Genomic DNA, 25,411 nt, shown 5'->3' on the forward strand with positions numbered 1-25,411 from the left:
TCAGCTGCAAGCCAGCATGAATACCCAGGCATCAAGTACCGTGTGTCTTAAAGTCTGACTGCAACCATGTGCAACCCGTTGGTTGTGCTGCCTTCTCCCAGGGTACCTTGTAGAAAGATGAACACTTACAGGGTTCTCTTTGCAGTCTTCACTCAGCATCTCTGGGGCAATCCACCCTTCGGTGCCTGGCACACCCGACCGGCGGCTGAAGCTGTGCCTGCCCACTGCCAGCTTCTTGCACAGGCCAAAGTCTGAGATCATGGCTTTGACTTTCCCATGGGCGTTTGGCATTGAGATGAGGATGTTATGGGGCTTCAGGTCCCTGTGGACTATTACGAACACCCATTTATCCACACTCCAGGCAAACCCAACAATATTTGTAAATTTTTGATGTATTTGCATTGAAAATCTTTCACGAGGCTGAGCCACCATTGGTTAAACCAAAATCCTGACCTCAAACTATTGTCTTTGGTAGAAGCTCATCACTTTTTTTTATACCATCACCACTAGTCACTGTGTTTTACATGATCCAAACAATGCAGCGCCCTGAACAAATGGAACTGACTGTGCAGCAGAATGTTGCAGGACAAGGGCAGTATCTGAGCATAGACATGACTGCTGCCAGCACTACATGGAATTTCTACAATACTCTTTGGGCTTGAATAAACAAGCTCCCAGTGCCAGACCAGTTTCTCTTTTTTAAGTAAGTTCAAGAAAGTCAACACTCCCCTCCCCATCCAATACTGTAACAAGAGGCATTCTTACCAATGCTGAGGGAGTGCAGGTACGCAAGACCAGATGTTGTCTGCTGCAAGAGAGTGATGGGTTGCAAGCCATGGTGACCGAAGGCCTTCTGCTCAACATACTAGACAACAGAAAAACAGATTGAGCCACAAAATTGTTTATCATTAGTAGTAAGTCTGTACCCCTCACACCCCTGAAAAAGCAAAAACAAAAGAGATTGTTACCAGCTAGCACAAGTTATCCACATGGAAAAGAACCTTTCATTTCTGGCTGAAGGTGATGCTCTCTAAGCTGTCATTCAGCGCTAGAATTCTGTATAGCCTTGTGCTCCAAAAGCAAGAGTTTTCAAAGTCCAGCTGATAGGAGGGGGAGGATTAGTAGAAAGGTGCCTTTCTACAGGTCTGAAAACACCCCTGTGCAGGAATGTGTAATTGTCACAGAGGTGATGGCGGCAGTAACTGGAACATCTCCTGCAGCAGGCACTTACTTCAGCAACCCAAGCTAATGGAAATGGAAGGCCTTCCAGGAGAAGGCTGTCACAAATTCTTACCTCCTGTAAGGTGGCAGCACACAGCTCAATAGCAATGTACTGGAACTGCCGGTCCTTCTCCGTGCAGAAGTAGCGGATCACATTGGGATGCTCATCCGACTCTCGCAGCAGCTGCACTTCACGGTCTGCAAAGCTGAAGCACTCGGGAAGAATTCTTTTCACTGCAACATCACGGTTATCAAACATCCCCCTGCAGCAGGAAGGAAAGCCACAGCACCCTTTGCACTTTCTGTAGACATGGCAAGTTCAAAGCAAGCAAGAACAGATGTTTACAGAGGCACATTAAAGCATTTCTCGTGCTGAAAACAGATACGCAGGGCAACTAAGATGATTAAGGGAGTGGAGAATCTCCCTTATGAGGAAAGGCTGAGGGAGCTGGGTCTCTATAGTCTGGAGAAGAGGAGACTGCGGGGGGACCTTATTAGTGTATATAAATATATAAAGGGGGAGTGTCACGAGGATGGAGCCAGGCTCTTCTCAGTGGCAAACAATGATAGGACAAGGGGTAATGGGTATAAACTGGAACACAAGAGGTTCCACTTAAACTTGAGAAGAAACTTCTTCTCAGTGAGGGTGACAGAACACTGGAACAGGCTGCCCAGGGGGGATTGTGGAGTCTCCTTCTCTGGAGACATTCAAAACCCGCCTGGACACATTCCTGTGTAACCTTATCTAGGTGTTCCTGCTCTGGCAGGGGGATTGGACTAGATGATCTTTTGAGGTCCCTTCCAATCTCTAACATAGTGTGATACTGTGATACTGTGTGATACATTTGGTCATTAAACATTTCTAAGGGAAGAACAGTCATTTTTGCTCATGAAGAAACACTGCATGGAAGTATTCCAGACACACAGAAAATACTTTTTTAAAATTTTCATATTTGTTCCTATTAGATATGTAAGGATATTTTATTTAAAATAAAGACCTAATGCACATATTGTCTCCTACCGGTAAACAATTGTCCCTTCAGCTCCATGTCCCAGTACATCTTTGGGGTTAAACGAAATCTTGCCAACCATCACTCTGTTTGCATCTTCATCTGAATAAAAACCAAAAAACAGGAACTGGTTTCATATGGGTCAAGTCAGGCTTTTACAACTGCACATCCTTCAGGACCAGAATGTAAAAATCTTTTGGCTCATATTTAAATTAACAGCACAGATGATCAGAACAGATTAAACATCTCCATTTTGGTACTCACACTGAGCAGGCAAATACTCTGGTGACCAAATGACTAACATCCAGTGTCAAACACACTACGCAGCACCTGACATAAGGTCTGAAAGATAAATGTCTCAAGACAGTGTAAGAGATGGGTGGTTCTCAGCAGACAAACTCTAGGAAGTTTTACAGCTGTCTTGTCAAGTGTAGGAAATGCTTCTGACCATTATGGAAGTGGGTTTACCAGCAGTTCCCCTGATGAGCCTGGAGGATGCATGGGAAGATCAGGCAGGAAGGCAGGTCCTGCTGCATAATCCTTATTTCTTGATTCCAGTTAATCATAATAATACATATTTTTGTTTAAATGACCCTCCCCCTGGAGTGGCTACATCTTATAAAACTAAACTGCCATGGACAATATAATCCCTCAGATGGTAGTTATGACCTGGGTGTTTAGTTTCTAAAGCAAATAATCCCGCTGAAGGTCAGGGAATGGCACGGCCTGGCACACCAGCACTGTGTGTACAAGCAGTCAGACTACATGAGACTGCTGGTCCTTTTCAGCTTTCTGTTCTAAGAAGTATCATCAGTGTTTTAAGTGGTGTGCTGCAGTGTCATACAGTCTGGGCAATCAGAGACTCAACAATAAAAGACACTGGATCAACTTTACCTCCCTCTTCTTGCTCAGTGGAGAGGCAGCTCCCAACATCGGATGTGGAGATGTTGGAATAGGCAGAATGGTTTGATGCTCTGGGGGACACATTCGGTGTGCTGGCAGCTGAGCTCTCTGTGCGTCCATTGGAGGTGTCCAAGAAATCTGCTTCTGGGGGCATCTCACTGGGACCATGGAAGGGCAGCGACTGTTGCTGCAAGAGCTGTATCTTCTCTTCCAGCTGATGCTGCCTCTGTTGCTGCTGATGGACACTCTGTAACAAAGGACCTCAGTTATGTAAGTGAAGGGAAGTTTTTACAGTAATGGCACAAGAGGGAATTCTATAGCTGTTGAGGTAGCTAAATCCAAAAGGTGAGGGGAAAACTTGCTATGACACTATCAGCCAAGCAGACTGGGGAGCTTTCACAGATATGTTTTCAATCTCATTCTGCACTTCCACTGCAAAGCTGAGAAACTGCACTGCTTGGCAAAAGCTGTTACTAGAGGGACTTTAAACCACAGAGGCATAAAGGCTGTGATCCAAAAGCCAGAAAACCTGATGGTGGTTCAGGTGAGGAAGAGAGGAGTGAAGCTAAGGGTGTTAAGACCATCTTCATGAAAAGAGAAACGCATAAAAAACCTGTTTCATCAGATTTGTAGCCTCGGGGCGGGGGGGGGGGGATAAAAAACCCTGCAGTGTGTTACTTTCTAACTCCTGCGTCATTTCTTGGGCTGTAAAATGTTACTGACTACCCCCAAACTCAAAAGCCCATCAACCTAAATCAGCATTACCATTGGATAAGTGATGATAAAAGCCACCCAGCCCACAAGCAGGAAGGTGCTGAGGATGATGGTGGCCATGTCTTTTAACATGGAGTCCACAGGAGCCTCTGGCCGAGGGACAGGCCGAGCAGGTTTCTCCTCAATATCCCTTGGAACCTCAGGAGGCACTTCTGTGGAGGAACCTTCAACGATATCAATCACCTAAAAGGCAAAGGAAACACTGTTACCTCAGTATCTTCATGGGTAATGGAGCACTTACATGCCAGTCTTTCTGCTAAATCATTTTTAATGATTTCTAACCCTACCAAAGTCAAAGTTTTGCATGAGAAAGAAAATAAAGCAGCTGAAAGCCCTAACTGTGAAATAAGGAATGACACATCATCATATCAGTGATTCTATGTGCTAAGTGCATGAAAATCTGATACAAAAATAGCAAAGTGATTCCATGTGGCTTTCCTTCCGAGTTCTTCCCCTTCTGCTAAGTCCTTTCTTTCTACTCCTCTATATTCTTCTGTCATCCAGTAAGATGATTATTCTCAACAACAAACCTTTTCAATAGTGGCTTTTTCAGAGTCAGCTGGAATCACATTCTCAGGCCTCTTAGGTAAGTTACTTGGGAATTTCTCCAGGATCTTTGTAGGGGCAGATAATGGTGTTTCATGGTGCCCTTTAAATAAAACACATTTGTTGAAATAAAAAGTTGTCCCTTTTTCAGAAAGATATCCTTGATTTCAGCATCTTTGCTGACGAGCAACTACAAAGTTGATTTACAAACAGCTTGAGAACACAACAGAACAAAAGCTCAAATTGCAACATTTTCCCCTGTGTCCTTCCCAAGCAGACACAGGTATAGTGACCACAATCCTCAAGCACCAACTGTGGATTTGGTTCCCAGCCATTAGAGGAACACACATTACTCCTCCTAGCTGGCTCACTCTCAGGTAGTTTTGCTTTGTGATTTGGCCTTGAGGTAAAGATCATGTTCTAGATTTGAAATGGTTCTGAAGGGAAAGGGAACCATTAACAAAGAAAGGGATCACAGGAAGAGAAAGGTGGCAGTTGAAGAAGCTGAAAGCTACACCCTGTTCCTGCCACAGAGATCCGATGGCATATATCACTTAATTATAAACTTGCATTACTTAAAACTGAACTTAGTTCTTCATTTTCAAAGCAAATTTGTAAATGCTCTGAAAAGTCAATTCCAAATTTTGGGATTTGGGACATACAGGACAGGCTGACACTATTAATGTTATCTTCAGCTTCTGTGCCTTAACCCTCCAATGTAAAACAGGGATACATGGCCACCTGATCCATATGATAAGAATTAAAGTAACATTATGCACAATAAACAAATCCAAAGGAACCAGAATACAATATTTACAGTAAATAATAAGTTACCTCACTGAAGGAGGGGGCAAGTAAAGAATAAACAATGTTTCACATATTGAGCTAAGCACTCTTCATCCTATGCACTGAATAAAGCTGGGGCCTTGAGAAAAACAGTATGCAGGGTATACTTGAAGACATTAATTCATATGCAAATGAAGACAAATTAGAAACGATTGCCAGAATTCAGTAATTATTGCCTGAGTTCAGGCAGTCATTGTGACTGATTTAAAGCAGCTGGAAACCAGCTCTGAGGTTTGGATTAGAACTGTGTGCCAGACAGCAACACAAACCAAGGGGACAGAGGTACCTATTAACAGCCAGTCATTCCAATAGTGGAGCTTGTTCTTTCCTTTCAGCCTGCCTGAAAACTTCACATCCGTACTGGGGGTGATAACACACTCCCCATTGTCTTCAATTGTGACTCCTTCTGTTTTCGGACCCTCCAGTAAGGGTATGGCACTGCCACGGGGCTAGAAAGAGAGATTGGTGTTACCATTAAGGAAGTGTCGTGTCCCTACAATATTTAAATAGGCAACTAAATAAAAAAGGAGGTCAAGATTGGTGGGCACACAAAAATCACTGGCAGCAAAGCCACTGTAAGTACATATTGCCACTGCACTGTTGGCAACTGCTCCAACAGCCTGGATCATTAGACCTTCTAAGTTATGTGTTGCCTAGGAGATGCGGTTACTCTCTTTTGTTTGAAAAGTTAAACAGGATCTTTATATCCTACCTGGACAGCCACAGTGTGAGCAAAACAAAACTATGATGCAGTTTCCTTTCTATGGAGAGTTACTTTGGTACAAAAAACCCAGCAATTTTAACATTAACCACAACACACCACCAATATCACATGGCAACCTCTGCTCCACTCCTGCTAGACTTGCCTGGCACAAGTCCTGGTGAGCTGCAGTTAGTTCTCTGCATTGCAGCATTTGAAATGATTTCTGAAACATGGCCATGCATTCTAAGGCCTACTGTTAACTGTTTCATGAAATATTGAATTCTCTACGCATTTCTTGATAGCAATCTGCAATTTAAAACCAAATTTCTTGTAGATGTACAGCCTTCAGTGGTTTATCTTCTATTTTAATCATATTTTATTAAGGTAAAGTTGTCCTTTTTTTAGTATATTTTTAGGTATGTTTCCATTTCAGCAATTTTTCAAAGCCAGGACAGCACTAATTCTGTAAAGGCACTTTTCAGCAGGTGTCAATTCAACTCTTGCAGCTCCCAACTTACCACAACAGTTACTCCTTCATGCACCATTGACGGCGATGCATACAAGCTTGTGGAGTATTTCCCTACGTATAGAGTTGGTCTGTAAAAAAAAACCAAACCAAGAAGTGTTAGAAAGAAGTAGACAAATGGATGTTTTCCCATCTGAGCTAAACCCTCAGCAACACAATCCTGCAGAACCAATGCAGATTTTCAAATCATCAATATTTGTAACTTGAACAGCCTGGATCTGTAAAATTGTTTCACGTACTTCTGCACTATGAAGCCATTTTTGTTACTACGACTGCGTTGTTGGTTGATTATTCACAACTACTCATTTGATGCAACTGAAGTCCTATTTCTGCATTATTCAATCACTGATACTTGCCAAAATGCTGTGCACATTTCTTATAAAATGAAGGACTTCACATTATGAAAAACTAATTCTGTTCCACATTATAACAAACTGTTCAACATAGAACATACAATAGAAGTTATGAACATATCTTTTTTATGAACATATCATTTTATGATAGGTGGAGTTTTTTGGTCTCTGAATTTGGACAGTAAAAGATCAAAATATGATATAAAATAGCAGCTGGAGAACTACTAGAGCTGCTTTTATGTATTCTTTCCACCATTTTGAAACTTGTAGAATAATCCTTAACTGCATGTATACAAGTAAGGTTTTAATGACAAAGCTCACGCAAATAGACAGTGAGAAAAACAGGAATATTCATGCTCACGTCAGTTTGCTCTTGGTCTCTGTTTCCTTTGGGAAAGGATATTTCCACTTGGTAATGTGTCCAACCTCCCCAGACATGAACGTCAGGTACCGCAGTGTTTCAATCCCTACGTTAGTGTGCATAACTTTCCGTAATCCTTCACGTTGCCAGATGTAAAAAGCTACCACAGGAGAAGCGTAATTCTGAATCCACAGCACGTCTCCAGACTCACTGTCTACGGTCACCACCAGTCCATCTCCATTAGACACAAAGTGGGACATTTCTACAATATACAAATAAACAGGAGATTATCTGAATTACTGCAGACGTGCAGTGTTAATAATACATAGTCACAGTTCAAGCCTTATGTTAACTATGAGTCTATTTCACTTTGTATTGCAAAAGAACAGCTGATCAGTGACTCAGTCATCAGAATTAGGCTGATAAAGGTTCAGTTGCAATGCAGCGGCATCTCCATACAGTGCAATAACACTGCAATAGCTTTTTCCAGGTGTGCACCACAGCTCAGGTTTGCTTCCTCTCCTGCTACTTTCCACTTTGTTTTACAGAGTTGTATCTTCATCGATTCAGTTTACCTCAAGCTACCTAACAGGCCCTAGATATTATGGCACATAAAGGATAAAGCCTGGCAGATGCACTCAACTGCACAAAAACCAGGCAAACAGCTTGACCTACTAATCATAGAAAAAAAAAAAATAGATCAATATTTGTGCCTGTATGTAAACCCCAGCACCCAATTTGTGTCTATGGAAAGACAGGAATGAAATTCTTACTGTATTTTATGTCTTCATCAGGCAGAGTAGCTGCATAATCAAAATAGGTGGCATTCCATCGCAGCTCCTTCTTCTTGGTGTCATACATTGTGATCGTGTACTCTGTTAAAAAATATACAGTCTGTGAAGCAAAAAAACCTATGAGAGAATAGAATCAATCATCTCAAATCTGAGACACTCTTCAGAACACTACACACCATTTCTGCTCTCTGCATTTCATCTTCCCAACACATAAACATTTCACAGCTCTTAAAGGCCACAACACCCGATCCACTCATACTAATCTACAGGAACCTCAGAACAATCCCCCCATACAGTTACTGCCCATGTTACCAGCATTTTGGGTTTACTGCACAGCTTCTTCTGCTGTACTTTGTTTTACTTACACATTTCCAAACCCTGCATTCTAAAATTCAGCATACCATGTTGTGTAACTGAGCCATCACACTTAAAGAACGCATTAATACAGAGGTTAAAGAACAAGTCTGTAACACCTCCTCTTTTTTACTAGTCAGTGTTGGTCTAATTTTAACAGTTATCTAGAATGCTGCATTTGAATTTTCAGTGGATATGCTGGATCTCCATTTCCTTTAAATGGCTTTGATAAAAGCTGTATGTTACAGAGCAAACTTGGGCTCTCAGCTGCTACTGGAATGTGCTGTTAAACAGAATATAAATGCCACTCAGTCAACAAGAAGAATCATGGACAGTTTAAAAAGATGCAGTATCTTTCTATGCTATGGAGAGTTCATAATTCTGTGTGCAGCCTAAAACTGTAAATTACAAAACTTCTTTTAAAAAATAAACTCGAAAACCTGACCTGATCACAAGGTTTTCTGTTATGAGCCTGACCTTTAAGTACAATGACAACACCACACTTTATTCTAAGCTGTAGAATAAAAAAGCGTATGACCTGTTCTGCCAAGATACAGGAGGGATGTTGATGGGCAAAGACTTTCTGCAAATGAGGAAGTCAAGGTTTGCTGTTTCTCCCCAGTCATGAGGTCAATCACGTACCAAATATCCTGCTTTTTACCTAGAATCAGAGTTCAAGCCACATTAGCATTCAGTTGGAAAAACTGCACTTCCACAAGCTTCTCACACTTGTTTTTTCTTTTGTAGGCTCATAAACTTAGCATGAATAAAGCATTTTTAATAAAACAATTCTCATAGCCAGGCTCAGTTTCAGCACTTAGCACTACTGGCCAAATCCCAAATACTGACAAGAAATCCTAAATACAATATTTAGAACAGTAAGAACTATTGGCTGTATTATTTCTTCACACTGATAAACTCTGACAGAGTTCTGAGTGAGCCAGCAGAGGAGGAGACTGAAGTGCTAATGTTGAAGGACAGCAAGTAGAAAAAATTAAGAGGGTCTACACATTGAGTTAGTTAAGGACTGTAACCCTAACATCCCATTCAAGACCACATGAGCCATGGCCTTCAATATTTCTCTGATACTAAAACATGTGTTGTGTTTAGAAGCTTTAAATAAACATTTTTCACTTCTTTACTGTAGAGACACAAAGTGGAGAAGCAGAAGTAGGTATTAGCCTTTCAGATTAAAAAAAAACAACCACCCAATACTAAGTTCATCCTTATCCTTCACACATTTTACTGCTCTGATAAGTAAGAACTGCAAATCCATCTGCAATTAGAATTAGTCAGGACAATGAGCCATACATTTGTTCCTATTTGTAGTATAATTGAGCTGACTATCACAGATAATGGAGGATGTGTAACTGTCTTGCAATGGAATTGCTACTTTAATTATAATTGTCATGCAGTCAATCATTTATAAGCTTAAGATGATTTTAATTAAAAGTCATATTTTGTTGAGAGATAGCATCTTGGGAAACAAAAAAAAAAACCCTTACAGGCTAATCACTACTTAGAAAAGCCATTTTGTTCTTCAGGAAAAATAGCTAGTTTTTGATCTTCAAACAGTAACGGAATTCTATATTAATCAGATTTTCTGTCATTAGAAAGGTTCATGAAAAACCATAATTAATACCCAATTAATACCCAAAATAAAGCATTTTTCCATGCAGTCTATCTGGGAATCTACATTTTGTAGTTGCTGAACATCTTAAGAGTCTAAAAGAGATAAAATTTGAGCTCACCCATGTACAGGATCCCATCTGAACTGCGACAGGGAGACGCCTGCACCAGCTCTGGGATAGTAAATGGAAGTTTCTAGGGGAAAAAAAAGCAAACAACCAACCACAATAAAAGCTCATTCACGCTGGTGTGATAGTCGTCATGTTTGTTCACAGGAAGGGATGGTCAGAAAACTTCAGAAATCTCAAGTGACAGGTTTTTATTGTTTGTATTATGGCAGTGCCTGAGAATGCAGAATTTCAGGTCACGGCCATGCTTTGCAAACCCAGAGGTAAGGGGAGTGGTTGAGTAAATACTAAAATACTTAATATTAAAGTTCTTATGGGAAATCAGAGAAGAGAGACTGGTGGGAAGTCAAGTATTTTATCCCAGTATCCCCACAAAGTTTAAAAATAAAAGGCAAATGTGAGCTACTCTCCATGGGTGACACGGACTGGTGACTCTTCTGAAAGGGTTCAGCATTTCTGTCTGCTTACTAAACCTTATAAAGACATCTAAAGGTGTCAGCACAGAACATACGTTAATCCTGCCTTTTGGGTGAAGCATTTGGGTGAAAATGGTATGTATTTGTATTATTCTGGGTGCACCTTTCCCATCAAATCATACAGAGATTATCCAGTATTTAGGTAATACTGCAAAAATGTCATTTGTCACCATCATTATTTTAGCAAGCTACAGAAAATAGGACAAGAGGAAAACACATGAGCAGTGTTGATATTTTCAAGCCAAATTTATGTCCTGATGATCACAAGAAAGGTGGCAACCTACTCTAATGAAGTATGTTTTCACCCTGCAGATGTGCTAGCAACACAAAACAGGGCACTCTCATTCCAGAAGCTTATATCCTAACACTGGCACAGGCTGGGTTTTGGCTGCTCTGATCAAGCTTTTCCAAGAAACTGGTACACTTGTATTAAACAGCACAAAAGCCTGAAAAGCTTTCCAGTACTGCCAAGAAAGCACCAAGTTCCCTCAGTATCCATCATGTCAGTCTGATTGGGGCACTTTTCTAAAAGTTATCATAGAAGACAAAAATATACTTACAGTCAAGCCTTCATTATTCTTGCCACCAAGTGTGTACAAACTGCCATCATTTGGGTCAGGAAGAAATGCTGGCCTAAGATTTAAGCAGCGATTACAAACGATAAAGTACTGTGCTTCTCAGAGCACAGGAAAGCACCTATGGTTAGAACTGGCTGCACAGAGAAGTTCATCTGACACTAGATTTTTTACTTTATATATTCCATTTTTTGAAGTTCCATTTATTAACTGTGAAAATGAAACAATGTATCAGTTCTGAAATGAATCAACTGATTACTGGTACATTTGAAAATGCAAAGATCCCAACATGGCAGGCAAATACGCAGGCAAACAGGGTGAAGGCTTTTAAAGAAGATCTATATGCTTTTAAAATGCCACAGAATTAAAACCAAAGCAAATAAATTAACAAAACCAGCATAAGGCAGGCAAGGAACAGTAAAAAAGTTGCCAGAACCACGTACCTTTGAGAAAGCAATTCCCCCCCTCATCCCAAACTACAGAAAACACACTTCAAACCCAAACCCCAGCATCAAAAACAGACCACAAAAAAGAAAGGATGTTATCATTGACTTCAGAGACAAAGGTAAAGCCCCACATTTTCTAGTTAAATGTGAGATTGCTATGCTGGAGGAACTACTCTGAAGTAATAGCTCGAGGGTTGCATCTGAAGATTCTGGTAGTGGTAATGGTTGGAGTTTCCTACGTTTTATCATTGTTAGTTTTTTATTTGAAGGAATGAGCACAGATCACTCCTGAGCTGCTTCTGTTATTTTCACAGCTGCTCAGTAAAGACTGTGGCACAGGCGACACCCTTGATCTCAGAACCTGAGCAAGGGCTTGAGACAGTCTGCAGACAAGATGTTTCTTTTTAGCCCTACAAATAACAGAATTATATGTAGCTAATTATGTCCTTTCTGTATCTGCATCTTAAACTGACTTTTGTAAAGTACACAGCTTTTCTAGAACATAGATAGCTTTGGTTCAAATGAAACCCATTTCAAGACATCAATGATAATCAACCAAGCAGTAAATGAGATAAACCAACAGACTCACTCTTCCACATGTATTGGCACCTGGAGTACAGGATCTGCACAAACAGAAGGGGAAAAAAAAAAAAGTCATAATACTGGCAATTCAATTCCTTGAACTCACCAGATACAGGATTAGGTCAGGCCTGCAACAACTTGCTCATGTTTGAGGCTGATGCACGGAGTTTGAACGTGGCCATCTCAGCAGCCTCAGCAATGCCCTGTTTGATCATGCAACTGGGTTTATAAAATGGGGAAGCACAAAGCACCTGAGAAGTTTTAAACCTTCTGAAGTTCCTTACTCAATTTTATTCACACTACTCCCCAGCTACCCCTGGGGGGAGACTTCAAGAAGGCTGTACTGTAGCAGTACTGTATTGTGCCTTGAGTGGTCTTACTTCTAACTTGGACAGAGCATACAGCATCTGTTAGAACTGCCTGTACACATGTTCATAAAAACTCTCGCTTCCAACACATGTGTGCTCGCTGGGCACTGCCAGCCCACGAGGCAGCTGACCATAACTTACAGCAGCTGCTTTCACTGGGCAGGCTTCAACAACCAATTTTACTTTATTTTTAAGCCCAAGCTACAGCTAATGGAAATTTGCAGACACTGTGAGAACAGGGATACAAAAGTATGTATCTTGATACTTTTTAATATGTATTTTATGAATTTCTGCTACTCTGTGTCTCAAATACCCTGTGTATCAGGCAGGTAACCAGGTACTTTCTAGCCAGCTCAGCATGTAATTTAAGATGCAACATGCAACTGAAAGCCTAGTGCTACCCCTACTGAAATTAACCATAAGACCGCTAATGACTTCAGAGAAACAGTCTAACGTCAGTCAGAAAAACTCTCAGGTAAAACCTCTGTGTTCAGCATATAAGTGGAAAGAAAACCAGAAGTCTGCCAAGGGCTATACAAAACCCAAAACATGTTGTTTTTTTTTTTCACTTACCTCCCCACTAAAATTTATCCAAGGATCCACATTACACAGAAATCAAAAAGCTTGGAAACAATCTCACAGCAGTTGGTATTTCAAGTGATCGGAATCACAGTTTAGCTTTCATCAACAAAAAAGTTATGAAATAAAACCTGACAATGATAAATCTAAATCCTTACATATTAAAAGGTAAGTTACAAACAACAATGTAAGGTGATGTAACCTCAAAATTACTGTCTGAGGTTCCCAGATTTGTAAGACACACTCTACAATTTCCAAGACAAACCTGTGTGGTTATTTATAGCTACGTTGCCAGAAGGTAATTCAGAGAGGATGCAAGGTATATTTAGTTCTGCAGGAGAAATCAAACCATTACATTAGAGTAACCCCACTAAGATGATGAGACATGACCAAGCAAATAAACACTGTTTTTTCATCTGTTCTGTCTCCATGCAAGCATCATGATGCAACAGGAAGGAAATAAGAACAAGACAATGATGCTTTGAGAACCTTTGACTGGAAAACTGGCACAGATTCTGCACAGCTTGAGTGTACTGTGGTATTTGCAGAGCTAAGCAAGACAACAACGAGAAATTCAGGGTTCGTTCCACAGATTTTAAAAAGTCTCTACCGCTCTGCATTACATTGCACCACACGAACTGCTGGGTTTGATGCTAACAGCATGAGAGGATGTCCCTTCATTTTATGTAACAGATTAAAATAAGACATAAGAAACCCCTACCCAATGAGATCTCTAGCCACAATGCACCTGAAAACAGCAGTCACCAAAAGATGCACATATAGTACCAGAGACAGAAAGAAAGCACAATATAAGGATTAACAGTAAAGCTATTTCTATTTTCATCCATCTCTTTTTTCAATAGTAACCACTCTGAGCAGCTTTGTTCAAAACTTGTTTTCTTTTTGAGCCTAAAAGTGTCCCAGAGACATCCTCAAAGCTGTTACAATAACCCGTTTAAAAGCATATTAAGCTTCTGGAAACAACCCAACTAACTGCAGAGGGAGCAGTGCTCTACCCAAGCACTGAACCATACTGCGCCTAGCAAACTCACTGCTCAGGGTGCAGACATGTCAAGTTCCTGCTTCACCTATTTTCCCATCACATGGTTACCCACCACTGCACTGGCATCTCCCAGACTGGCAAGGACAGTGTCAAACACCAGTCTCCTTCACATCACTGCAACCTTCCTCTAATGCAGGGATCCTGCAGAGCTGAGGGCCAGCTGTGGGAAGAAACCCACTGGACACCAGACGCAGCCTAATCATGCTGCCTTATACTCAGAGCTTCCTACACAGGGCAGCAAAAATGCCAAGATAATTCAGCTGATAGTCCCAGGCACTGACACTCATAGAAGATGGATGGCAAGAATATCTATCTTGAGCAATTTTTCTCCTAATGATGAATTATCACCATTACCACTGTTCACTGCTGTAAGATGGGAATGCTATGCAAGTGCAGAGCTCCACATCATTGCATAAACTCCATTTAATTTATAGAGAACCCAAGTACACATCAAAAGGCCTCAGAATGATTAACACTGAAACAAAGGAGATAAGTGATTCATCATTATGTATCTGTCTTTACAGAGCATGCTGCTTAGCCAGACCTTTATTCCATTAACTACATTAAGCAATTAATTTCTATCCCTTGTGTGAAGACCCTGGTTTCAGAATATGTTGGGAGGGAGCCCCTGCTCCAGACTTTCAGTTGATTATATGCTAACTTTCTCAGTGTTTGCTTCAAGTATTCCATGAGCTTTATGATATCTAATCCAACACATGAGGACCTACATCATCTCTCCATTGCTAAAAAAAGGCAAGCAAGAAAAAGCATTAGTTGAGCATTATATGTATGTGAAAGTATATATACTTTCAATGGCCATATAAATGACCACTGAAAGTTTTAGTTAAACCTCTGCAGTTGAGCTGCTAGGTTGAACTATTTAAAAGCAAACAGACTCAAATGTTTCTCTAAGTCTAGGTGAAATGAGCTAAAAGAATAAAGAGACATCAAAGAATACAGGCTAGACTTCTGATATTAATAAATGCTTTATGGGAAGGAAAACTCAGTTTTGCAAAAGAAACAGCATCACAAATCAGCAGACAATGGCACCTGCCTCAGTTGAAGCAAGATTTAATGCAAATGCTACAAGCATTGCTAAAGGCAAAAGCCAAATAAACTCTGCAAGTCTTTTGATGAACACAGTGTTTCACTTGGTAAAGAAATAAACTGTCGCCTGTGGTGATGATGACTATTGCTCGACAACAGCAATCTTCAACAGGCTTAAGCAACTTTGTCCTATCTCCAAACATCTCCTCAAACGATTCTTACTGATAACAAAGCCACACAACTTGTTTTTGAAGTGGTAACTGACTGCATACACATTGTTTAAGTATAAAGCATAGTAATGTAGCTTTTCTTTAACATCACTTTCCAGTCAGCCTAGGCAAAGCATAAGAAAATAGTTTCATGTCCAAATTATCCTCAGAAACCTTTAAACTTAATTTTAATAAAAGGACGGTTTATTGTCTGAATTAAATGGAAGTGTGAAGTTGCTATATGAAATTACAATATAAAACTAGTACTACCTGAACCAAACTCCAAATTGCTTAACTGCACTGTTACTGATGTAACACGCATGCACTTTACAGCAGAACAGCGCAACGAGATTTCCTCAAACATATTGGTATTTCAGGTGGTTTTCAAAGAATGCTCAGGAAAACTTGAACAATGACAGGAAATTTCAAAAAGACAAATTCTGTTTTCTAACAACTGATCCTGGTTTGTCCATGACATTTTCAGGAGAGTGTGGTTAGTAACACTTTCCTATAGCTCCCCTTCTGCCCCCAAAATATAGTGAACGACATTAACGCAGAACAGCATTTTTTGACTAATAACTTATTTTTGCTTAATTTTCTAAGACTGAGCAATCTACTTAAAAAACCCCAACTTATAACAACTTCATCAACACACGTAGCCTACAATTCAATAAATGATGCTGGAAATCCCATGAATGCCTCTTCAACTTCTGAAGCACTCTTACCTATCACAAGACATGAATGATAGCCTTATGACAAGTTCCAAGCTGTTCAGCAAGTGCTGTACAGAAGTATCATGCTCATGAGAAAGCCCATCAACATTTGTTTGGCATCATGTCTTCACTACCAAGAACAATAGCACTTCATCAGAACTGAAAAAAAAATAAAATACCCTGCTTTTACTTCTTTTCTCAGTAACTGAAATGTGATTGACTTAACACAGATAAAGAGGAGGCAGATAGAACACATTAAAATGTTGTTACAAAGTTGCAGGAATTTTTTTTAGTACTTACTGGCACATGAACCAAAACCATGATTATTTTGATGGCTTCCAGAAACACTAAAGTGTTGTATATGAGCTGTTAGAAGCAGTTAGTACCAATATCTGATTCATTTCTATGCATGAGGCTACTCACAATGCAGTGAGCACAAACCGATATGGCAGTTTATTTTTTGAAACGAAAGGAATTCTCCTTTCACTACCAGAACCATCCACCAGCATAACCAGGCTGTGGAGAGCCATTTCTCTACAGTTTTAGCTACTGAGGTGATGTAGATTTTCTCATTTTCTTAACACTTTCATGATCTTGAACTAAGCTTGTAGTTTGCAAAGACACTTAGAAGACAGTGAACTCTTCACATTCACTTTGATGTGGTTTGGGACATATTCCAACTTAATTTCAAAGTTTGTTTTGAAATAAGAACTCACTTTGAGATAAGAAGAGAATCTTGAGTTTAATTTATTGTTGTCAGGTTTTACAATAGTTTTCATATGCATGATTACAGACTAGTAAAGGAACGAGTCATCTTGTAACTGAAGTCACCTTTTGCTGCACAATGGGCAAACGGAAAAAGCTCTTGCAAAAGTCAGAGCAGAGGCCTTATCTCCAGTGTTAACATACTAAGACTGGAAATACTAATCCTGCTTTCAAAACTTCCCTGAATTGCAGTTCCCTGTAATTAGGTAAGTCATTCTAATAGGCCCAATCTGTTCCAATACCAACAGTGACAATAACCACTGAACAACGCAGTAAGTAATCTCTTATCAGAACAAAAACTTTACAGAGAAAATGTGATAAAAAGACATGTGCCTCTCCCTTAAGCTTCCATTTGCTGCAGCAGAGGAAAAAGCCAACTTCTTGCATAAAGCTTTCGGTATGATATCCTGTCCAAAAAACTTTCCACTTTCTAGACTAAGAAAAGGTATAAGGAAAAAAAACTATAGAGTATGTGGGAGAATGAGTTTGGAAGCAGGACACCATCCTGTAAAAACCTCCAATGCTGGAGGGGAGACCAAGTCTTCTATAAATATTTCCATGGATTTGCAATTTGTTTTTCCTAAAGCCTCCACTAAGGTAGATTATGCTAATGATTCCTACATTAAAACCCTACAACTCAATGCAAACTAGCTTTAGCTTTCTGATCTGGTAATACCCATCTGTACGTAAACAAGCACACACACACACTATGAGTAACATTACTGCCACTGATACTCTTCCTTCAATTAATTCAGCGAAGTACATCAATGCCCACAAGCACAGGAAGTTCAAGGGCATCAGGAGAATAGAAATACCATTAAAAAGACTGCTGATACCTCTCCATGTTGTTGTAGAACTTCAAAAACTTTATCCTGTGAGAACTGAAAGGCTTTCAGTTTTACAAGCTAATAAAAAGATTTGTAAAATAACTGTATCAAGAAAAAGAGAATTAAAAGGCATTGACCCTAGATTGTAAAGATTTATTCTAGACCTCCAAGAGTTTATTCACAAGCAAAACAGCTATTAGAAACCTGTTCACATAATGATTTTCCAGTCATTTAGTAAATTATTTGGCACAGTTATGCTTCCCTGAAATTCCCATCTGACCTGGCAGCAGGCAGATGCCCAGAACAGTTTCAGTTGCATCATGGCCAGAAAATATTTGTGCCTCTATCATTTGCTTGCAAGTGGGCAGAATTACACATGTTTCAGGTTATTCTGAAATAATTCTAACCCATATTTTGCATACATATATGGAAAAAAGCCACATATATATATACAATACTTGAAACTATAACCATAATGCTAAATATAATGTGTTTGACTTCTTCATGTTTCACAAACACATGATAAGATAAAATTAGCCCTTTGACCAAGCACCAAATCTTCTGCAGAAGACAGAGTTGCGTATTTTCATTGCTGTAATGCCCCTAGGTAGAACTGATGACTGAAAAGGAGAAGTGGGGGATTCTGAAACAGCAAAGGAGTTGCTGCCCCACTGGAATGAGCTGGAAAAAACGGTTTCCTGACCGGAGGCCCCACCATCAGATTTGGGCTAACGGGACAGTTGAAGGTCATGTCATCCTTACCGGCTGTTGCAGTTACAGTAAATGAGGTTAGAGATACTAACAAACTATCCTATGGAATTTGCTGAAAAGAGTATAGGTCTACAATTGCTCTGTTTTAACAATCCTTATTTACAGCTACACACAAAGATATTTCTTCTTTCCTGTGAATAACTGTTGTTATTAGAGCAGGACCTACAAATCTCAGATTTGCCCTTCAAAATATGCATATTGCATGCCATTAATAGATACAGTCTTGAATCATCTTTGTATTATCATGACTAGCCCACTGAAGTCCATCGGTTATGAGTAAGGTATTAGAAATCAAAGTGGTTTAAACTGATTGTGGGACATTGGTTTTTTGATTGCTACAGAGAACTGAAGATCATAAAAAAAATTCTGCTGGCTCTAAATCTAGACCCAAATTTCTCTATATGTTCTTCTGGACAAATTACCTGGAATTAGTTTTTAGGAAAAAAGCTTTAAAGCAGCTGGTAAATAAAAAAAAAGATCACTTTGAACAATACAGAAGGGCACACAGAAGCGACTGCAGAAGAACAGAGAAATACTTTGTTCAATAGTAGTTCTGAACACTACATTCTTAACCTCTCAAAGCACAACACGTTGCTCATTAACCCAAGCTCTTGAGTTAACAAAGACATATAGGATGAGTTTCACAAATATGTGAAGGAACGGGACAGTCTCCAAACCACATTCTTAAAGCTCACACCAAAATCGGAATTGCGGATACAAAGTTTGACATTAAGAAGAGCATTCTCCAGATTCTGCCTTGCTAACAAGTTTCTTATTACCATTTCTATCACAGTCTACTTTTTTACCTGTATGTAAAAGCAAACCTAAAGTACTGTGCCCCTGCACTTTTCAAACAGGTCTGCATGAAATTACAAAGGAAGTTTCATTTCCAGCAGTTTTGGGGAAGAGATTTCACCCTGAGTAATCTTACTGAGGATGCTCACTACGTATCTTGCTAGTGGCTACTGCAGAAAACAAGGGAGCCTATCAAACTGTCATTTGGAACTGACAGCTCCTTTATTGATCAGAGATGGCACAAAGACCCTTAGTCTTAAATATGGGCCACACTTTTTGAAAGTTCTTCCAATCAAATGCACTTCAATACATTGTGGTCTTGTGGGGTCACAGCAGGAGCAAAGGTGCCTCTCAGAAATTGGGGAAAAAACAAGTGTGGCATCTTTCTACATGCATATTTTCCAATTTCATTCCAGCTTTCCAAGACCCAGGGAACAAGCAGCATCAGTCACCTGGCTACTGGAAAAATCCCAAGAGCTGTCAAACAGTAGGATCCATTGAAGCCAACAGGAAATTAAGGTATTAAGTGCCCTCAATAAATAAGTCAACAATCTCAGCACATGTAACTGTAGAGAAAACAACTTTATTTCTGAACTAACGGAGAGTCCTGTTACTAAATGACCCATTTTTTTTGCTTACTTTATGGGGAGCACAAGTATTCAGACTGCCTTTCTTGCCAACACTACATGAAGGCAGGAAACCCAAACACACTACTGCGGTGACAACCACTGGCTCATTTACTCTGCATACCTAAGATAAGCTTCAGTACCAAATTAAAACAAACCTCACATGGCAAGATTTTCATTTGTTTAAGTACTGCCTGATAATGAACCCTGCCTTGGGTTTTTTCCCCCTAGTGAAAATAAAATGTATATGGATTGTCCTTTGTTAAATACCTTGCTGCTTTAGTGCAGTAATAAAACCCTCCCTTCCTGTTGAATGCCACTGCAGTACTTCAGATGACCTCCACAGCTTCTCAAAGCATATGAACTACAACACATGGTTCACTGGCAGACAACCAAGGTAAAACAGCACCTGCAAGAACACTGCTTGCAACTTCCCACCAGGTAATTCTCTGCAGCAATACAAGCATATTGTTGACATCAAGAGTGCACAACTGTGTTTATATACTAACATTAACAGTGAATTCTGCATTATTCATAGGATATGAATAAGCCCAGGACTTTCATGGGCTGTTTGGTTCCAGCACTGTTGTAATTTGATTGGGCTTCCCATCAAACACCACGGTTTTGCGGAAATAAATTAAACCCCTCCAATTACAAATTAATTCATCGATTCATATGTAGAGGCCCTTGTCCCATGGACACAGAACTAAGTCAACTCCTGAAGCATTTTGTAACAATAACAACTATCACTTTGTTTTCTACATTGACCCATGTGTGTTCTATTACACAGAAGTAAACTAATGTGCAGTAAGTGCTTTACAAAAAGCAAGTGAACATACCTCATGTACATAAGATACAGAGTAATACATAGTTAGCAACAGAGAATAAGTAAGTCCTACAAAATTAGACTGCTCAGTCTGGCGGTTCTACTGTACCAACAATAGCTTCGTAACAACTTTTTTTTAAACAAGGGAAGTTCCTTGAGCAATACACTGTGACCAAGACCCTTCATTGCCAAAGCGTGTTCACTTCTTCCTCAGAAAACCTGTTCCCAGTTACTAAGTCTTGCTGCAAGAAAAGCCTGTTATTATATCCTTCTAGGACAGGACTAAGCAGTGTATGTTCATGTCAGTTGAATGACAAGCGAAAACCAGAAAGCTTCTTTTAACACCATGGTAGCCTATAGCAACAATGAAGGAGGAGGCTGATAATTTTTTTATTCAAGTCTGTTCACGGAAAGGAGAGGTCTAAATTTAAAGAGGAAAGAGGGAAGACAATGTAATCACACCTATTAATCAAGAACCTTTGAGAAAATACTTGCTCACCCCTTTTCACTCCAAGAGGAGCTACAAAAGCATTCTTTGCTCATTCATGAAGTTAACTTTTTGTCTGGTAGATCTGCATTCAAATATGAATAGCTTCATAAATATGAACAACTGGTTTGCACTGTACACATGTATGGATATGCACAATACATTTCCTACCATTTCAGCTCACCTACTAAACTGACAGCAGGTTTAAAAATAGAGGACAAAATGATGTAACCATTGTGACTCCTTCCCATTTGACCTGCTTTCCAGTTTATTTTCAGCAGTGACAAGAAAGTGCTACTATCACTTCTACCATATGTAATCACAGTCCCACTAAAACAAATTTGTATTAAATATTGATTTTTTTCATGAAAACAGAAAGAGCTCTCACTGCTCAGTAACTACAATTACAAAATCACTTCCAGTCACTGAGCAATGTTAGATTTTTTTACACAAGTACAGGTTTGTTTTTTTTTAAAAGCTGTGCTGTTCCTAAATGTCTATTACAGAAAAAAGACCTGAGGTTTGCATGATATCCATGGCACCAGTGAATGAAGGTGTCCAGAGACACAATCATGCAAGCCTTTTGCCACCACTCCACCAGCTAGCACTCTCATTTGACATATATTCTGTTTATGCTTGATTATAGTGCACTCATGCTCATAAAGCTCAATACCTACCAATTATGCCACTACAGCTTAAACATTCTGGCAAAAAACACCCAACCATAAACCTGGATAAAATCTGCCAGTGAAAATATGAAGATGAATATGACTCCAGAAACACTGTAGCTTAATTCTGGAACAAGAGCAAAAATAGCAAAGAAAAGAAAGTCTTTACCAGGCAGTTGAACAGTTGAATTATCAATCGATTTGACTGTTCTTACTGTTACTGAGTAGAGGGTATGAGGACACCTCCTGCTCACCTTCTTTTAAAGTCCACTTGATTGCTCCTGTCCGCTTGCTGACAGCATGCAAACTTCCATCAAGGGTTGAAACAAACAACAGTGTTTCTGGCAGAGTTACTGAGCTGGTGTTCTGAAAAAAAAAAAGAACCCAAACATATGCTAAATGTAATTATTTATCACAGAGTTTACTTGTAACTGTCATGCAGTACACGGTCTAGACATCACTTCTTTCAATCGTACAGACTGGACAACATTCTTCTCCCTTTGAATTCAGTGATTTATGTATTTTTTTTGCGGTCAACATTATAGAACTGTTTAAGGTCTGTAAATATCAATATATCCACAGGCAGAGAGCAGTTACTTACAGGATTCAAACCTCAATTTGAGTTCTAATCATTCTGCCACTGGGAACACATATACACAACATATTTACGCATATGGGTAAAGAGCTATTTGCTGCCTGCTGTCATTCCTACAGCACAAGCAACTTTTGAGCCTAGTTATTGGAGAGCACGTACTTTTACTTAGAAGGACATCATACAAACAGGAACAGTGAGGCTAAGTTCAAGGTGTTCCAACACACAAAGCAGACAACACATGTTAACTTAATGTCTACTCGTCCTACCTAAAGATGATCCCATAAATCCCAAGACCCACCCACACATTTCCATCTCCCAAGTCTCACGTTATTGCTCAAGTAACTCGATATTTGTAAAGTGTTTTCTGCATTGCTCATCTGCATGCCACCTGCTACATGTAGGAAGTTTCACAGTTAAATATAATTCTTAACCTACCACAGTTCATGAAATGAAAGTGTATGCTGTACGGTAGAATTACGAGTTCCCATTCTTTTGTATTAGAACTTTTGTTAAAGCAAACTATTGCAGCCACTGTATCAAAGCAATTAATGAAAATCTTGTACTTTAGGTCTTTTTGTGCATGAACTCCCAAAACAACTTAGGACACTGCAAGTTGATTTATAAACAAGTAGTCCAGTCTTCCCACCTTCCTTAAATAAGCATTTAACAAGTCAGATCCACAGATCCTGCAAGCAGAAAGGGAAGACAAACCCACACTCCATTGTCACATCCATTTGGGGCTGAAAGCTGTTGAACTGTGGGGCTCAACCTACCCTCATAAAACTTGCTTTGGACAAAAAGAAGGGAAGGGAAGCTTGGGGTTGCATTCTAGTTATCTTTGTAGCTGCTCTTATGCAAAAGATAAGGCTTCTTTGCGAAAAAAAAGGAACTGCTTCCTGTACAATGCCTTAACAATCTAAAAAGTACAGATGTATAATCTTCCTCATGTGGAACAGTGATGAACAAGTGGGGCATTGACTGAGCCATGTCAGTGCTCCTCACTTCTAAGATTTTAAAATTTTCAAAATATACTGGAAACAGTTGTGATGAAAACAAGCAACCAACAATGGTCTAAATTTATTCCAAACTATCCTTCGAGCAGTAACATTTTGTATTCATTGATTTTCACTTGAGCATCTCAACCCATTTTACAAAAAAAGTTAAGGTAAACAATTCTGGTTAACAGTCATTCATGATAGATGAGGAATTTCTTCCTCCTATAAACAAAAATGTTGAAAAGCCAGTTTCATGTTAAGTTAATATATATTTAATGCACAAATATATATATATTTCCAGTCTGCTGTTTTAGATAAGATGCAACTGTTATTCAGTTTCTTTAAATATTACCTGAGAACCTTTGTAATAAAAGAAATAACTTGAAAGCCTCAGCTGCATAAAGCTATCTGCAGGGCTCTGGGCTTACAAAACAGAAACAAAACACAACACAAAACATGAACCAAAGACACTGAATTAATAGCCCAGCTCTGAATCACAAGTAATTGCACAAACAATGCCCATCAGGTGAACTGCATTTAATTAAGCACCATTTTCAAGTGTCAGATGTTGCATGCAGCTGTTTTGAGCGTGCACCGCACATCTGTGCAAGTTCAAAGAAGAAATCACAATGAATTGCCAAATTTGAACCACTTCTTGTAAACTATTTTTTACCCAGACTTTGGACAAACACATTTCTGCTTCCTCATACCAAACAAATCTGTGTTTTCACTGCAGCTCTACTCACTAAAAAATCCCTCTTCCAAGGAGTTTAATTCTTCTTCCATCAGAATCATAGATAAGGCAGAAAACATAGTTGTGTTGAAATATTGCCTAAAAATGTATACAGTATAAATCCTGCACATTAAACACTACCAGGAACACAAGAAACACCTACTCCATGAACAAAAACATCTCATTTAAAAACCAGAAACAACTTTGCTCTTCTACCAAAAAAAGATAAACCAAAACCATCCATTACTCAAATCTGATCATTTTACTTTAAAGATATAATGAAACTGCATCTAGAGCATAACACAGTAAACTGAGCAAGGACATAAAACTGCTAAAAAGCAGGAAGTTAAAATTACTGAAGTTCCTTTAAAGTGCAGGTGGGAATTTGACACCCAGAATGTAATGACTAGTGTTAAAGTTTAGTTACAAATACAGCATATCCACCACGTCTTCCATGTATGCAGACTAAACCTGTTTTTCTAGATTACTTATTACTCTCTGCACAAGTTTTTTTTATCTTTTACTTTCTTATCTTACAGAATCAGTATATTCACCACAAAGCATGTTCTCTTCCTGTTCTCTTACTGAGAAGCGAATAAAGCATTTCTCACAAAAGATGCGCCTCTCTAAAATAACCACCGTGCTTATTTATGGTTGATATTAAGTACCAGTAATATACAACATTTAGAAAACTACTTGTTGTAGATCTGTAGATTTAACGTTTTCATATTTAATACTGGAATATCCATTTGTTGTGGCATCAAAGTTATAGAAATCATGGAATTAAATGTGAGCTCTGAAACTCTCCACAAAACATCAGTAGCTAATGCTGTCTTTCAGATTATGGATATTTTAGAAGGTTGCCAGTGTTCAGGACAAACCAAAAAGTACTAAGGGGGAAAGTGTTCCTCTACACATTCTGCAGTCACAGGAGTATGAAAACTTTACCATACATCTCCCTTCCAGATAATTTACACACTGCACAATAAAGAAAGAAAACCATAGCTGAAGACACCAGTTGCTGTTGAAAACCAGACGAACACCTGAACATTGCCCACAGGCAGAACTACCTAGAAACCTCCCAGATCTGACTAAGATCATGAAATTACAATAGCTT

The 25,411-nt window shown here is 39.3% G+C and overlaps 1 protein-coding gene across 4 annotated transcripts in view; it reads right to left on the reverse strand.

Annotated features, from left to right (window-relative positions):
* The window catches only part of ERN1 (endoplasmic reticulum to nucleus signaling 1), a 45,726-nt gene that overhangs the window by 13,684 nt on the left and 6,631 nt on the right, over positions 1-25,411 (reverse strand). For all 4 annotated transcript variants that reach the window (XM_080629403.1, XM_080629400.1, XM_080629402.1 and 1 more), the window contains exons 2-17: positions 22,226-22,337; positions 12,235-12,268; positions 11,185-11,257; positions 10,143-10,215; positions 8,930-9,052; positions 8,017-8,118; positions 7,244-7,505; positions 6,522-6,600; positions 5,587-5,749; positions 4,439-4,557; positions 3,900-4,091; positions 3,126-3,381; positions 2,243-2,333; positions 1,295-1,484; positions 766-865; positions 130-329 (exon numbers count right to left, since the gene is read on the reverse strand). In XM_080629403.1, the coding sequence (XP_080485529.1) occupies positions 130-329; positions 766-865; positions 1,295-1,484; positions 2,243-2,333; positions 3,126-3,381; positions 3,900-4,091; positions 4,439-4,557; positions 5,587-5,749; positions 6,522-6,600; positions 7,244-7,505; positions 8,017-8,118; positions 8,930-9,052; positions 10,143-10,215; positions 11,185-11,257; positions 12,235-12,268; positions 22,226-22,337 (2,169 nt within the window). The remainder of the gene's footprint in view (positions 1-129; positions 330-765; positions 866-1,294; positions 1,485-2,242; positions 2,334-3,125; positions 3,382-3,899; positions 4,092-4,438; positions 4,558-5,586; positions 5,750-6,521; positions 6,601-7,243; positions 7,506-8,016; positions 8,119-8,929; positions 9,053-10,142; positions 10,216-11,184; positions 11,258-12,234; positions 12,269-22,225; positions 22,338-25,411) is intronic.

Source organism: Psittacula echo (assembly GCF_963264785.1).
Source record: "Psittacula echo genome assembly, chromosome: 14".
In the NCBI taxonomy this organism is placed as follows: Eukaryota; Metazoa; Chordata; class Aves; order Psittaciformes; family Psittacidae; genus Psittacula; species Psittacula echo.